This window comes from Ranitomeya variabilis, chromosome 1 (assembly GCF_051348905.1).
Source record: "Ranitomeya variabilis isolate aRanVar5 chromosome 1, aRanVar5.hap1, whole genome shotgun sequence".
Classification (NCBI taxonomy): Eukaryota; Metazoa; Chordata; class Amphibia; order Anura; family Dendrobatidae; genus Ranitomeya; species Ranitomeya variabilis.
The window spans coordinates 826,319,070-826,335,905 of NC_135232.1; the positions used below are offsets into that span (position 1 = coordinate 826,319,070).

At 44.7% G+C, this 16,836-nt stretch overlaps 1 protein-coding gene across 3 annotated transcripts in view; it reads left to right on the plus strand.

Moving 5' to 3' along the window:
• The window catches only part of RBPMS (RNA binding protein, mRNA processing factor), a 246,602-nt gene that overhangs the window by 100,044 nt on the left and 129,722 nt on the right, over positions 1-16,836 (plus strand). For all 3 annotated transcript variants that reach the window (XM_077275250.1, XM_077275260.1, XM_077275257.1), the window contains exons 3-4: positions 1,535-1,573; positions 8,196-8,258. In XM_077275250.1, the coding sequence (XP_077131365.1) occupies positions 1,535-1,573; positions 8,196-8,258 (102 nt within the window). The remainder of the gene's footprint in view (positions 1-1,534; positions 1,574-8,195; positions 8,259-16,836) is intronic.

Genomic DNA, 16,836 nt, shown 5'->3' on the forward strand with positions numbered 1-16,836 from the left:
ACCTCCCAACATTTGAAGAAGGCAAAGAGGGACAAAGGTTGTGGCACACACAGCGCACTGCGAAAATTTTTTAGGCCACGCCCCTTACCACAACGATTTCGCAACTAGTCACACCCATATCAATATATACAGAAAAAAATGGCCACACAGTGCTCCATACTGTATAATGGTCACACATGATACTCAATACTGTATAATGGCCACACAATGCTCCATACCGTATAATGGCCACACATGATGCTCCATACTGTATAATGGTCACGCAAGATGTTCCATACTGTATAATGGCCCCACGTGATTCTGCATACTGTATAATGGCCTCACATGATGCTGTGTACTGTATAATGGCCCCACATTATGCTGTGTACTGTATAATGGCCCCACTTGATGCTGCGTACAGTATAACGACCCTACCTGATGCTGCGTACAATATAATGGTCCCACATGATGCTGTGTACAGTGAAATGGCATCACGTGATGCTCCATACAGTATAATGGGCCCACATGATGCTGCATACTGTATATTGGCCTCACATGATGCTTCGTACAGTATAATGGCCCCACATGTTGCGGCGCACAGTATAATGGTCCAACCAACATGATGCTGCATACAGTATAATGGCCCCACATGATTCTGAGTACAGTATAATGGCCTAACATGATGCTCCATACAGTATAATGGGCCCACATGATGCTGCATACTGTATAATGGCCTCACATGATGCTTCATACAGTATAATGGCCCCACATGATGCTGCGTACAGAATAATGGCCCCACATGATGCTTCGTACAGTATAATGGCCCCATATGATGCTGTGTACAGTATAATGGCCACACATAATTACCCCACCCCATCACTGCCCTCACACCCCCATCATTGCCTTCTCCCCAACCCTCATCATTTCCTTCTCCATCACCACACACACACCTACACACACACCTGTCTCACCGCACACCACGCTCCCTCACAGCAACCGGCAGCTTCCTCTCCCACAGCACTGAATGATGTCATCCAGCCACTCTGCGCCGCTGACCTCTCACATCGCTGCAGCTCCGGTACGCCACTCCTCGGAGAGAGGAGCAATATCTGCCCAGATCCGACACAGCTAGTAATCACGCTAGCAGTTTAAAGTGAAGGAACATTTGGTCTGAGGTGATGCTGGAAAAGTAAGATCCCGGCCGGGACAGGGTGACAGAGTCTCAAAATCGGGACTGTCCCGCTGGATCCAGGATGGTTGGGAGTTATGCCATTGCATCTCTAGGAGGAAGGTAAAAATACCTCAGGGCAGAAACAGAGCACAGTGCTGAAGAAGAAATATTCAGACTTAATAAAACCAGAGGTTACAAAGATCTGCCTGTCTGCAGGAGTACACACAGCAATCCTCAACCATGAGTGTAATCCTGTACCTCAGTTTCCTGCTGTTTGTAAATAATTATTTGCCCCATTACCTTCAGTAAAAAGACTTCTGTTTTAAACCCTTACGGCTACTTCATGACTGGGGCTCAAATGCACTAACTTTTGTTTTTTTGCAGGGTTATGAAGGCTCTTTAATAAAACTTACATCAAAGCAGGTAAGAAAAGGCAATCATGTCATGAATATGCATGTATACATAATGAAGCAGGTATATTGCGGGCAACGAGGGTGCAAAGTAAAACTCATTTTATAATGCTTGTGCAAGATTATAATAACATGCCTGCTGGTATTGCAGTTCTGCTCCTTTGAAATGAATCAGACTGAGCTGTAATATCTAGAGATGAGTGAATCGATCCCTATTTAAACGAATTCATTACAAATTTTGGGGATTTGATTTGCACAAATCCAACAAAATGGCAGCCAGCAGGCCACTTTTTTCTCTCTTCTTTTGAGGGCCGGGAGAGAGTTCAAGTGAACCACGGGCAGCATGTATTGGATGCTGGCTTTATGATTTCAGACAGGTATATTTGACTCAGAAACACTGTGGTGTGTCAGAGAAAACCATACTTTAAAAGCCACGGAGGACTAAGCTGCACATGAAACTAGTCAGAAAAGCGAGTCATTGGCGGCTTCTTATTCTGGCCAAATCGAATCTGCTGGTTAATGTGAGTGAATCTGCAGCGCCCCAGAGTCCTGGTCGTTGCAGTAATGTCATTCTTCCACCAGGGAGAGTCATATTACGTCTGAAGGCAATAAAGGAGCTCTTCTTTCCAGGTATCACAAACCATACACCACACTTCACACTCCAATCCACCAGGGGGAGCTACGCTCCTATCTATTAGGGCACTCCTCACAGAAGGGTAAAGCTGGTGAACTGGATAGGAAGTTAGTCAGACGCTGCCTGGGCTTGACCCAGTGAGTTCCTGTCAGGCAGACAGAGGGAAAAGGAGGAACATCGCAGCTGCAGACAGAGGGTCCCTGACAGGGGTGGGATCCTGTCAGAGGCAGAGCAAGATAGAAAGACATGGAGCTGCGCCTGCCCCACGTGCGGCAGCATCCTAGGAAAGGACACAAAGAGAATTGTGTTGTAGAGGGTGAGAAACGAAGTCATAGCACAAGGAGATAACGCCAGAAGGAGTTCTGCCCTGTAATAGGCTGCCTCCTTCTGAGGCGCTAAGTCGGTGGCCGGAACACCGAGGGAGCAACCGTCTCCAAGCCTTGCTCCAGAGACCGGCAGGACAGTCAATTCCAAGTTGGCTGCCCGACCTTAATACCTAAGAAGACACGGTGGCAACTTGTGGGGGTCGGGGCGTCTCTAGGGTCCCTATAAACAAGCCTCAGGCCATCAGTCATACGGGTTTGTCCTATCCATATCATCTGGGGGACAGAGAGGAAGAAATAACATCGAGAACATCTACAAGAGTTGTGAGGACCTTACCGAGAAGCTCAGCAGGGAGGGACTACAAAACACAGGCGCTAGTGGAAGGCTACTGATGCCTTCACACCGGCCGGACTCTGCCTACCCTGTGGTCTGTACCCTGGACTGTGGATGCTGAAGCTTCCAGTAAAGGTAAAGAGACTGCAACCTTGTGTCCTCGTTATTCACTGCACCTCTCACCATCACCACCTACACCTCTGGGAAGCCCTGGGGATACACTTCACCTGTGGGAAGGTATACCATCTTGCTGCCATAACATCAACCCAGTGGACCCCTAAGCAGCGTCGGTCACCCTGACCGAATACCACAGGTGGCGTCACGAACACTTCCCCTTTAAAGACCTTTCCCAAAACCATAAAAACTCTCTTCTTTATTGGACGTCCCTCAAAGGGCCACGGACCGGGTCGGGCCACCGTGACATTTCCCCGAACCGAAGGACCCGGTGCCGAGTACCCCATTGCCCTTAACGTGGGGGCGATCCAAATCTTCAAACACAAATTTTGGGATATTCACTCATCTCTAGCAATATTATTAGGGTGATGCGGTTCTAGGAAGAAAGCTGCCAAATTTTTCTGATTTTGGATTTCTTGTTTATGCCTGGTTATAGGTACAATTAACTAAGAAAAACAAATGTTTGGCATCGTGCATAAAAACACAGTAAAAAAGTGAAACAAGACACTAGACTCCAATGGGGTCTGTTGATCAACTCTTTTTCATTCATAATCTTTAATAGCGATTTGTATAGAGCAAGCTCTGTATGGCTTTTTCCACTTGTCACAGAAGCTGTTTTGCCAGTCTCTCCAACTAAACAAGAACCTTATACCCTCCTACATACACACAAATTAGACTAAAGGTACCTTCACACTAAGCGACGCTGCAGCGATACAGACAACGATGCCGATCGCTGCAGCGTCGCTGTTTAGTCGTTGTGTGGTCGCTGGAGATCTGTCACACAGACGGCTCTCCAGTGACCAATGATGCCGAAGTCCCCGGGTAACCAGGGTAAACATCGGGTTACTAAGCGCAGGGCCCCGCTTAGTAACCCGATGTTTACCCTGGTTACCAATGTAAAAGTAAAAAAAAAAACACATACTCACATTCCGGTGCCCGGCGTCCGCTTCCCTGCACTCCTCCTGCATCCTGTGTCAGCGCCGAACATCTCCAGCATCTCCCACAGAGCAGAGCGGTGACGTCACCGCTCTGCTTTACGGCCGGAACTTACACAGGATAATTAGATAATAAGATAAGTGCATGTTCTATCTGTTAAAAACATGGATAGATAATGTACTTGAAGAGACTTCTGAATGAGACCTAAAAAGGGAACCTGTTACTAATTATTGACGATCATCTGGACTCCTTTTCTTATGTGTTTATGTCAAATCTTTCTTGAGCATCTAAGAAATGAAAATCTGTACCTGGGGCAACTATGTGTAACATAATTTAATAATTGCATCGCAAAAGGTTATGGAATATTGCTGTTCAATAGTCAGGACCCCATCCATCATGAGCTTGAAGAGAACTGATCTGGGAGCCGAACCACTTGAATGAAGTTGTGTTGCAATTCTCTGCAAAAGTGATCAGAGGGCCACTGTGCAGGGAAAAACTGTGAAGGGACCGCCGCATTATAGCAGCACTGCAGGCTCTTTATCCTCAAGATTAGAAAGTAATGGGAGATGTTAATGATATGCCATCACTTTCTGTGAAAGGAGACTCTCTTTAAACCATTTTCTATGCCTACAGTGATTAAAAAGCTATTTTCGTTTTCAATTTCTCCTAATATTTACAGCTAAGGAAGGCATCAAATGGCTCAAAGGGGCTTTCTCAAGTTTAAAAGCTATCCCTTATCCACGGGATAACATTATGATTCCTGGTATGATGATCACTGACTGCCGTGGCCCCCACCAATCCAAAGAATCGGGGATCCAAGGAGCCCTTGCTGAATGGAGCAGAGATCGATCATGCGCACTACTGCTCCATCACTAGGGTTTGTTAGAATAGTGTGAGCACTGACTCCTGTCAACCGTTATTATTCTTTTGATTACCTGGCCTGGCATAATGTCACATTTGGATCATGCTGCAAATATGATGTCAGACCAGTCCAGCTAATTAAAAGTGGAGCATGGGTTGCTGTTAGATAGTGGGGGTTCTCAGGGCTCCCATCTTCTGGCCACAGATTACTGACCCAGCCTCTGGACTAGGTCCTGATAATCTATTTGCATCATCTCTAGATAAAACACATATGTGAAAGAGAGACGTCTCATACTCCAGCCACATATGTTGCTAGGGTTTAATATTGAATACATCCTTGTCCCTAGATAGCTTTTGTACCTTTAGTCAGCTCGCTCAGAGTAATCCATTATTCCTATCAGATAACTGAAAGATATACTTCATACTGAAAGATTTGCTAATAATGTTCTTGGCCTGCACAGACTGTTCAGATGATATTCCATTTCACTGCTCAATTATGGGCCTTAATAAAATTCATTCTTAAATTGATCAAAAAAGCATATGCTGAACAATTGCATCTTCATTTAAATTACGATCCAGTTATATCATATAATCAGAAACTCTCAGGGGAAAATTTCCCTAAAATAGGAATGAGACCTGCATGGATCAAGGTTGTCTAGATGTAGCTGTTGACAAGTTTCCGATCTGTGAGGTACATCAACGCTTTGGCACTAGGTTGCAGAATGTCAGTATAGAAAATAATTGATAGGTGTTTTCAAAGTGATAATTCAAGAAGCTATTGTGATTATTGACCATCACAATAGAAACTACAATACTACAATATTACATAGATTTTGAACAAGAATGAGAAGGCAGTGTTTACCATACTTTAACAATCCATAACCAAATGACTCAATCTTAATCTGCATCTCTCCACACTGTTTCTCCTCCCTGTTAAGTTCTCACACTGTTCTGTATAAACTGCAGCTGTCAGTCAGGCTGGGTGGGTGGACACTTAATACACTTGGACTCATGAGCTATTTCTATAGCTGGACTCAAAATGCTCATCTTAATATCAGGGTTGTAGAGTCATTATGACATGGATTTTCAAAGTAAGTACGCTAGTCTCATCATGTTTAAGATGTATTTAATAAGATACACAGTTTGTTTAGTGATGGCTTTAATTGTTTGAAAGGGTTGTATATCCAAGGAAGAAACTGTAGGAGAGATCAGCGCACATAGGGTCTTATCCGATGGGTAATAAATTGATGCATTCAGATTACACCGTGTTCCAAATTATTATGCAAATTGGATTTAAGTGTCATAAAGATTTAATTGTTTTGTTTTTCAAAAACTCATGGATGGTATTGTGTCTCAGGGCTCAATGGATCACTGAAATCAATCTTAAACACGTGATAATTAGTTTTCCAGGTGATTCTAATTAAAGGAAAACCACTTAAAAATGACGTTCCACATTATTAAGCAGGCCACAGTTTTCAAGTAACATGGGAAAGAAAAAGGATCTCTCTGCTGCCGAAAAGCATCAAATAGTGCAATGGCTTGGTCAAGGGATGAAAACATTAGATATTTCCCGAAAACTTAAGCGTGATCATCGTACTGTTAAGAGATTTGTGGCTGATTCTGAGCACAGACGTGTACGTGTTCGTGCTGATAAAAGCAGAATGAGGAAGGTTTCTGCCAGTCAAGGTCATCGGATTAAGAGAGCAGCTGCTAAAAAGCCATTACAAAACAGCAAACAGATATTTGAAGCTGCTGGTGCCTCTGGAGTCCCTCAAACCTCAAGGTGTAGCATCCTTCAAAGGCTTGCTGTGGTTCATAAGCCTACTATTTGGCCACCCCCTAAACAGTGTTCACAAGCAGAAGCGGTTGCAGTGGGCCCAGACATGCTGTACATGAAGACTAATTTTCAAACAGTCTTGTTTACTGATGAGTGTCGACCAACCCTGCATGGTCCAGATCGATGGAGTAGTGGATGGTTGGTGGATGGCCACCATGTCCCAACAAGGCTGCGACATCAGCAAGGAGGTGGAGGAGTCATGTTTTGGGCCGGAATCATGGGGAAACAGCTGGTAGGGCCCTTTAAGGTTCCTGAAGGTGTGAAAATGACCTCTGCAAAGTATATAGAGTTTCTGACTGACAACTTTCTTCCATGGTATAAAAAGCAGAACCGTGCCTTCAGGAGCAAAATCATCTTCATGCATGACAATGCACCATCTCATGCTGCAAAGAATACCTCTGAGTCACTGGCTGCTATGGGCATTAAAGGAGATAAACTCATGGTGTGACCACCATCTTCCCCTGACCTCAACCCTATAGAGAACCTATGGAGTATCATCAAGCAAAAGATCTATGAGGGTGGGAGGCAGTTCACATCAAAACAGCAGCTCTGGGAGGCTACTCTGACTTCATGCAAAGAAATACAAGCAGAAACTCTCCAAAAACTCACAAGTTCAATGGATGCAAGAATTGTGAAGGTGATATCAAAGAAGGGTTCCTATGTAAACACGTAACTTGGCCTGTTTACTTGGATGTTTTGAAGTTAAATAGCTTTTTTGTTCAGTGAATGTGACCTCCTAATGCTGCAAGTTCTTTAAAACATCAAATGTTTAGAAATTCTACTGTGCCTAATAATTTGGAGCAGTGCATTTTGAGGGTTTATTCATTTTGGAGATTATACTGTTATCATTGGGAGGTTTCTTCAATAAAATCCGATGTATACTCTAACGGGTGATGACTTTTATTAGACTGACTGTCATTTGCACCGACCATTTAGGAAAATCCCAGAAAAATATCATTTGCATAATAATTTGGAACATGGTGTATACTAACCTGATAGATCTATTAACAAGGCGTATAGATCTTAATAGAGATGTCAGCTGCAGCAGATCCATGGGTCAGCAATTGACTGTATCAGATACAATAAAAATGGAGATTTGTGGATGAAATCCGCGCTGCTGAATAAGTTGTAGGACCAGATATAATCGAAGTGAAAGATAGTGGTTTTATTCAACGCGTTTCGAAGTTCAGATGACTTCTTCATCAGGACACAACCACACGTGTGTCGCGTTGAATAAAACCACTCTTTCATTTAGAATATATCTGGTCCTACATCTTATTCAGCAGCGCGAATTTCAGTCACAAATCTCCATTTTTATTGTAAAAAGGTGGAATGACACACAAAGCCATGGACAAGATGAGCACTGCTTGTAAAGAAAGCTTAATTCTAGGTTTAGACATCTTTTTTTGGGATAACTTCTACTCCTTCAATAAACTGGATGCATAAATAGTTGTCACATACTGAGCAAATTAAAGTACCATTTTTTCATGTTATACTTCAATACACATTTAATGCCAAGTTCTTTTTTTCTGACAGCCTGTTGGTTTTGTAAGCTTTGATAGCAGATCAGAAGCAGAAGCTGCCAAGAATGCTTTAAATGTGAGTATTGCTCTTTACTCTTCTCTCCACATGTTACGTATTCTCCTTACTTTCAAAATAATACAATAATGGAATATATACTGAATAGTCCCTATAAAAAAAAAGAAATTGCGCAATTTTAGTTTATAATTTTAAAATACATCAAAAGGTAGCTTTCAATAAATGCTGATCTTCATTTTAAAGAGGATCTTTCTCCAAATGTTTCATGATGAACTGGACACAAGATGTAATAGTGGTTGCAGAGAGGAATATAACGTTTTTGTTATTTTTTCATTTTTCCACTCCTTTGTGAAAATATTAGCAATTAATGTATTTGGTACATAATATATTAACTTTAGTTAAGCCCAAGTGGGTGTGATCAGTTAGTAACTCATACAGGGAATAGAAGTGCCCGCCTCCAGTGAAAACTCTCTGATAACACCCACCAACCTAAAGTTAACTCATCAGGTGCCAAATATGTGATTGCTAATATCGGAGGGGCAAAATGTAAAATGAAAACAAGAAACAATATTACATCCAGTTCAACATGCAAAATACTTACAAGACTTATGGAGGTTATTAAGACATCACAATAAAATATGCAGCATAGTATTATATTATTTCATCAGACATAGTAGCTTCTTTCAAAAAAAGCAGAAAAAAGGCAGTGATGTTTACCTGCCCAGGCCTCCAAACAAATGCACTATCAGGATGCCGTGGACCCATGTAGTTATGCTGGCAGAAGCACAGGTGCAAAATTACCAATGAGACAACCACTCACGGCCTGCCAATCCATGGACGGGGTGGTTGCTTGGTATATTGATGCACACTAGAGGCTTGTATGGGGTGCTGTTCACATAAAGGTGATGCACAGCATCCAGGTGAACAGCCTATTTGTGACACCCATACTATTTTATCAGGTGGGCTGCCCAGCGATATCCAAATGCATCCCATGTGAACAGACACCACAGTCTACAAGAACAAATGAGCCCAGCTGCACCCTGAAAAATAAAGTACAGAAAATACATATAAAAATATGTGAGGTATTAGTCGATATTTTTCCAAGATATGCAAGCTCGCAACACGCGTCAAGGGTCCTTACGCTTGCTTGGTTCAGTAGTGTTAGGACTCGCAATATTGGCCTGGCTGTCCTAGTAATATTGGCCTGACTGTCCCATATACTGTCCCATATGCTCTCTGCGAAGTGACAGAGAGAGAAATTATCTCTCCTTGAATGTATAAGCCATATGTACAGGTGCTTCTCGCAAAATTAGAATATCACCAAAAAGTTAATTTATTTCAGTTCTTCAGTACAAAACGTGAAACTCGGGGCATAACTACAACAGGTGCAGGGGTTGCAATTGCACCCTGGCCCTGGAGCCTAGGGGGCCCTAAAAGTCCCTTTGACCTACAGAAAAAGACTATTTGCTATTAAAAATTTAAAATATATGGGGGCCCGTTGGAGCTTTCGCATCAGGGCCCATGAGTTTCAAGTTACGCCACTGGTGAAACTCATATATACAAATTATTACAAGCAAAGTGATCTATTTCAAATGTTTATTTCTGTTAATGTTGATGACTATGGCTTACTGCCAATGAAAACCCAAAAGTCATTCTCTCAGTAAATTAGAATAATTACCAAACAACACCTGCAAAGGCTTCCTAAGCATTTTTTAAAAAAAGTCCCTTAATCTGTTTCAGTAGGCTCCACAATCATGGGGAAGGCTGCTGACTTGACAGATGTCCAGAAGGCAGTCATTAGCACACTCCACACAGAGGGAAAGCCACAAAAGGTCATTGCTAAAGAAGCTGGCTGTTCAGAGTGCTGTACCCAAGCATATTAATGGGAAGTTGAGTGGAAGGAAAAAGTGTGGTAAAAAAAAGGTGTACAAGCAACAGGGATAACCGCAGCCTTCAAAGGACTGTTAAGAAAAGGACATTCAAAAATTTGGGGGAGATTCACAAGCAGTGGACTGCGCTGGAGTCATTGCTTCAAGAACCACCACACACAGATGTATCCAGGACATGGGCTACAAATGTCGCATTCCTTCTGTCAAGCCACTTATGACCAATAGACAACGTCAGAAGCGTCTTACCTGGACCAAGGAGGGAAAGAACTCTAATGTTGCTCAATGGTTCAAGGTGTTGTTTTCAGATGAAAGTAAATTTTGCATTTCATATGGAAATCAAGGTCCCATAGTCTGGAGGACGAGTGGAGAGGCACACACTCCAAGCTGCTTGAGGTCTAGTGTGAAGTTTCCACAATCAGTGATGGTTTGGGGAGCCATGTCATCCGCTGGTGCAGGTCCACTGTGTTTTATCAAGACCAAAGTCAGTGTAGCCATCTACCAGGAAATTTTAGAGCATTTTATGCTTCCCTCTGCCGACCATCTTTTTGGAGATGGAAATTTCATTCTCCAGCAGCACTTGACACCTGTCACCTGTTATTTTGATTTAAAAAGAGAAAACACAGTAGTTTGACAATAAATGGTTTCACCATAACCACTAACCATGAGTAGAGAAAAAGTGTTGGTGATATCAATCATATTCTCTGAAAAAAAGGACAAAATAGCAAAAATTCTGCCGGGGTATGTAAACTTTTGAGCACAACTGTAATATATACTTCATATAATTTTGTAAGAAGTACGTAATTATATATATATTTGTATTTTTTTTATAAACACTGCCTACCTTTCTGGATTAAATATGTAAAATTTAATAGCTCTGTTCCTCTTGCTCTGTAAACCACACCCCTGAAGCCATACGCTACATGTGACAGGTGTCCATTCGGCCTGCATAAACTATTAGTGGTGGCAGCTAGTAGTTCCTTTTGTTACTGTGAAGGTGACAGTGATCATATCAGGGTATATTCCATGATTTTGAATCGGTGGTGGATACACCATAAACTCACTGTGAGCTCCCCCATACCCAACCTAGTTGTTGAAGCAGCCACTTGAGTAATTGTCCTGATTAGTGATGAGCCACCTCCCTAGTGTTCAGGTTCGGTTTGGTTCGTCGAACAGGGAGATGTTCAACGAACTGTTCGTCGAACGTTCGCCGAACGCCGTCGAACCCCATTGAAACCAATGGCAGGCAAACACAAACACATAAAAACACATGGAAAACACATAGAAAACACCTTTAAAGGTGTCCAAAAGCTGACAAGCTGCTCAGAAGACACAACAAACACATGGAAAAGTCACAACTACATATAGTCATACGAAAAGAAAAGAGGTGGAGGAGTAAAAGGAGGAGGAGACATAGATATAGGCATGTCATGCCCTTCTAAAATCAAGAAAGGCTGGAGTAAAAATCTAAACTCACTCTACCAACACCCAGACGTCTTGACAAAAAAAATAAAAAAATAAATATCTTTAGGTAGAATGACGGCGGGTCCATTCAAAACACTTTCCTTAGAAGACGTAGTGGAACCCCCGTTGGGAGTTATGCCAAAAAATGAACCCAATACATTTCGACTAATCCACCATTTGTCATATCCAAGGGGCAGGTCAGTAAACGACAACATCGACGTGTATGTACTGTACCTCCTTTGACGAGGCAATCAGGCGGGTCAAGAAGTTGGTAAGGGGCACCCTAATGGCCAAAACAGACATTGAGGGGGCGTTCCGGTTACTACCTGTGCCTCCGAATAGTGTCCTCCCATTGGGCTGCTTCTGTGAAGGAGCATACTACATAGATCGCTGTTTGCCCATGGGGTGCTCCATATCCTGCTCACTATTTGAGGCGTTTAGTTGCTCCCTCGAATGTGTCGTCATGGACGTTTGTAAGGTGGCACATATTATCCATTACCTCAACGACTTCTTATGCCTGAGCCCAAAAGATTCGCCACAGTGTGAAAACACGCGGTAGTCCACCTGTGAGAAGGAGAGAGCTGGAGGGAGAGTGGACACCCCAGAGCCGAGGGGTTAGATTGAGAAAGAAAGAAGGCGATGTAGCTTGCTTCATGGGTGGGGTACTCTGCTGAGTATTAGAAATTGCTACTAGGCCCAAAAGGATTTCCTGGGCCAGATGCCGTTACAAAATAGTACTTGAGTAAACAGGCGGTGTAGCTTACTTCATGGGTGGGGTACTGTGCTGAGTAGCACAAAATGCTATTAGGTACAAAACGATTTCCTGGGCTAGATGCAGTTAAAAATTAGTAATTAAATCAACAGGCGGTGTAGCTTGCTTCATGGGTGGGGTACGCTGCTGAGTAGCACCAAATTCTACTAGACCCAAAAGGATTTCCTGGGCCAGATGCCGTTAAAAATAGTACTTAGGTAAACATGCGGTGTAGCTTGCTTCATGGGTGGGGTACGCTGCTGAGTAGCACCAAATTCTACTAGACCCAAAAGGATTTCTCGGGCTAGATGCCGTTACAAAATAGTAGTTAGGTAAACAGGCAGTGTAGCTTGCTTCATGGGTGAAGTACGCTGCTGAGTAGCACCAAATTTTACTAGGCCCAAAAGGATTTCCTGGGCCAGATGCCATTAAAAATAGTACTTAGGTAAACAGGCGGTGTAGTTTGCTTCATGGGTGGGGTACGCTGCTGAGTAGCACCAAATTCTACTAGACCCAAAAGGATTTCCTGGGCCAGATGCCGTTAAAAATAGTACTTAGGTAAACATGCGGTGTAGCTTCCTTCATGGGTGGGGTACGCTGCTGAGTAGCACCAAATTCTACTAGGCCCAAAAGGATTTCCCGAGCTAGATGCCATTACAAAATAGTAGTTAGGTAAACAGGCGGTGTAGCTTGCTTCATGGGTGAAGTACGCTGCTGAGCAGCACCAAATTCTACTAGGCCCAAAAGGATTTCCTGGGCCAGATGCCTTTACAAAATAGTACTTAGGTAAACAGGCGGTGGGTGGCTGGGCTACTCTGCTGACTAGCAGACACTGAAGCTTTGGAGCAGACCTCTGAATCCCAGGCCATAGTATGAGTAAACAACTCTGCAGACGACCCCACCCACCTGGAATTGACGATGGCAATGTCATGTAAAACTCAGCAAGGGGACTAAATAAAAGAGTCTCCATTTTTCCAACAAATTCTGCCACAGACACCACTTAAGTGGCATCAATTTCGCCAGTTTTTTAAAACGGTTGGTGAGGTGATTTTCAAAAATCATCAAGCTTTTAGTCTCCCCAAGATGACACAGGGGTAGAAAAGTCCTTGCGGATCCAGGATTTGTTCATCTTGATGAACGTTAGTCTGTCTACATTGTCACTGGACAGCCACGTGCGCTTATCTGTCAGCACACCACCAGCAGTGCTGAACACACGTTCAGAGAGAACGCTGGCTGCGGGGCACGACAAGATCTCCAAGGTGTGAGTGGCGAGCTCAGGCCATTTTTCAAGATTGGAAGCCCAAAATGAGCAAGGGTCCAGTTCCACAGTCATGGCATCGATGTTAACTTCGAGATACTCTTGTGCCATCCTCTCTAGGCTGTGCGTCAGACTTCCTGTCTCCTGTTGCCTTGCAAAGGATGGTCTAAAAAAATCTTGAAACGATTGGAAAAAATTGCTGTTACCACCAGATACGATGTTACTGTTACGGTTAAAGTGATGACTCGATAGTCCCACGGTTGGCAAGTTAGAACTCAGAGATTGACTATGTGGTGTTTTGTGGCAAAGCAGATGTTAGATTATGTAACAGTCTCTGCTGATACTCCTGCATGCGTGAATCCCTTTCTATGGCAGGAATTATTTCACCAAATTTGCTTTTGTACCGGGGATCTAAGAATGTGGCAACCCAGTAGTCGGCATTACTTCGGATTCTGACAATCCGAGGGTCATGTTGCAGGTAGTGCAGCAAGAAGGCACTCATGTGTCTTGCGCATCCAGGAGGACCAAGTCCTTGTTGTCTTGGTGGTGGCGAGGTGAGAATCATGCTTCCTTCGTCTGCCCTCTCCCCCCAACCTTGCACAACAGAAATATGATCAAGGTCTCCCTCATCTGATGAGTCTTCCATGCCCAGCACCAGTTCGTCCTCCACTTCTTCCTCGCCTCCTGCACCTTCCTCAACAGTTTGGCTGCTACCATGCACCCTCGGTAATCCCTCTCCCCCAGCCTCCAATGCCATCTGCCTTGGTGCTGCCAACCTTCTTGACCTTGGAGATATGATCCCTTCCGCATACGACTCCTCCTGTTCCTCCTCCTCCTCTTGTTCCACCACCTGACTCCGGACACTGTGTAAGGTGTGCTCCAGCATGTAAATCACCGAAATGGTCATGCTGATAATGGCATCGCCAGCACTAAACATCTTCATTGCTATTTCAAAACTGTAAACTGTGCAGAAGGGTGCATACGTCCCTGATCTGAGACCACTCCTGCAGCGTGATTTGCCCCACCTCTTGATCTTGTTGGCCCAGGCTATACGTCATAACATATTGCACCAGGGTTCGTCGGTGCTGCCACAGTCGCTGCAACATGTGCAGAGTTGAATTCCACCATGTAGGAACATCGCATTTCAGCCGGTGAACTGGTAGGCCCAACAGCTTCTGTAGAGATGCAAGTCGCCGAGCTGGCAGGATGCGAACGGCAGAAGTGAGCACACAGCGACCGTGCCCTCTGCAGAAGCCCATCTAGTCCGGGATAGTGGGATAAAAATTGCTGGACAACCAGGTTCAAAACGTGAGCCATACAAGGCACGTGTGTGACATTGCCCCGGCCAAGGGCCGCACCCAGGTTTGCAGCATTGTCGCACACAGCCATCCCTGGCTGCAGGTTGAGTGGAGACAACCATTGATGGAACTCAGTCTCCAGAGCTGACCACAACTCCTCAGCTGTGTGACTCACACTTCCCAGACATTTCAATGTAAACACTGCCTGATGCCGTTGAGCCCTGGTGACAGCATAGTGAGGAGGTGTGCAGGATTCCTTCTGCGCAGTTACAACATGGGTGGCATTACCAGACAAGCTTTGGGTGCAGGTGGAGGACTGAGGGGAGGTTGAGGAGGCAGAAGCAGTGGAGGAACTTCTAGATGCAGAGGATCAACGAGCAACTCGTGGGGACGGCAAGACTTGGACAGCAGCCCTTCTCCTGATGTCGCTGTAGTTACCCAGTGCCCAGTCACCGACATGTAATGCCCGTCCATGTCTACTCGTCCAAGTGTCTGTGGTGAAATGCACCCTGTCACACACAGAGTTTCTCAAGGAAGCGGTGATGTTGTGTGCGACATGCTGGTGTAGCGCAGGCACAGCTTTCTTTGAGAATTAGTGCGACTGGGCATCTGGTACTGGGGCACTGCGACGGACATAAGGTCTCGAAAATCCTCTGTGTCCACCAGGCGGACAGGCAGCATTTCTGTAGCCAACAGCTTGCAGATGGAGAAATTCAACCTCTTAGCTTTGTCATGGCTAGGAGGAAATGGTCTTTTACTTGTCCACATCTGAGGGACTGAGGGCTGGCTGCCGTGATTAGACGGAGTTGAGTAGGGTGTCCCCGGCAAACTGCTGGTCTGTGAGGAAGGTGCAGGCGGAGATGTTATGTTGCCTTGATCAAAATGTGGTGTTGATGTCAGAGAGCGCTCAACACCAGTAGGTGTTTCCACTTGCAAATGTCCTGACGACCTGCCAATCACACTGGCTGTTGCGGGTAAAGAGGTGGAAGGTCTGCATCCAAAACCAAGTGCGACTGCTGTCCCCACAGTCACAGAGGATGAAGAGGATGCAGATGCATTGATGGGGCAGACAGTAGTTAACCCGGCCCACTAGGCCGCATTGTAGCACAGTGAGCTTCCCACTGCAACTTATGCCTCATATCCATGTGACGGTTCATGCATGAAGTACTCAAGCTAGTGATTTTTTTGGCCTCAACTGAGATTTTGTTGACAAATCTTACAGACAACATGAGTTGGGTCATCCTTTGCGATGTCAAAAAATGCCCAGGCTATGCTAAGGCTTAGAGCCAGTGCGACCTGAAGAGCCACCACGACTTCTGTTCTGAGGCACAGTTGGTGTTGGAGATGCAGTTGTTGACGTGCTTCCAGTACTCCGTCTCTGTCCAGGAAGGCGCACCGTTACCTCGTCATCGGACTCGTCACTAGCATCCTCCTCCACCTCCTCTGCTGACCTCATGGACTGGCGGACTAAGGGTTGACAGTAAGTGGGGTCTACAACCTCGTCATCATCATCCTGTGTGTTCTCACCCCGTCGTCCTCAGAGCCAACCTCTTCCTGCCCCGACTGAAAAGTCAAGTTTTCGTTCCAATCAGGTATCTGTCTCATCATCATCTTCCTCATTGTCTCCACCAACAGGAGTTACAGTTTGGGAACGAGGGTCTACATTATGCTCAGAACCTTCTTCATCTGGGCCTGGATGCGACTCACAAAGTATCTGGGCATCAGTGCAGATCATTTCCTCGTCTGGATTCACAGAAGCTCTGGAGCAGACCTCTGATTCCCAGGCTATAGTATGCGTAAACAGCTCTACAGACTCAACCATGTCTGTTACCCCATGCTCAGACGGGCAGCTGGAGACTTGGGAGCTGTGAGGAAGCAATTGCGATTGAGGTGACAACTCTGAGGACTGGAGTAGTTGTGATATTGAAGTTGACATGGAGGAGAGCCCACTTGAATGAGCACTTGATATCCGTTCAAGCAC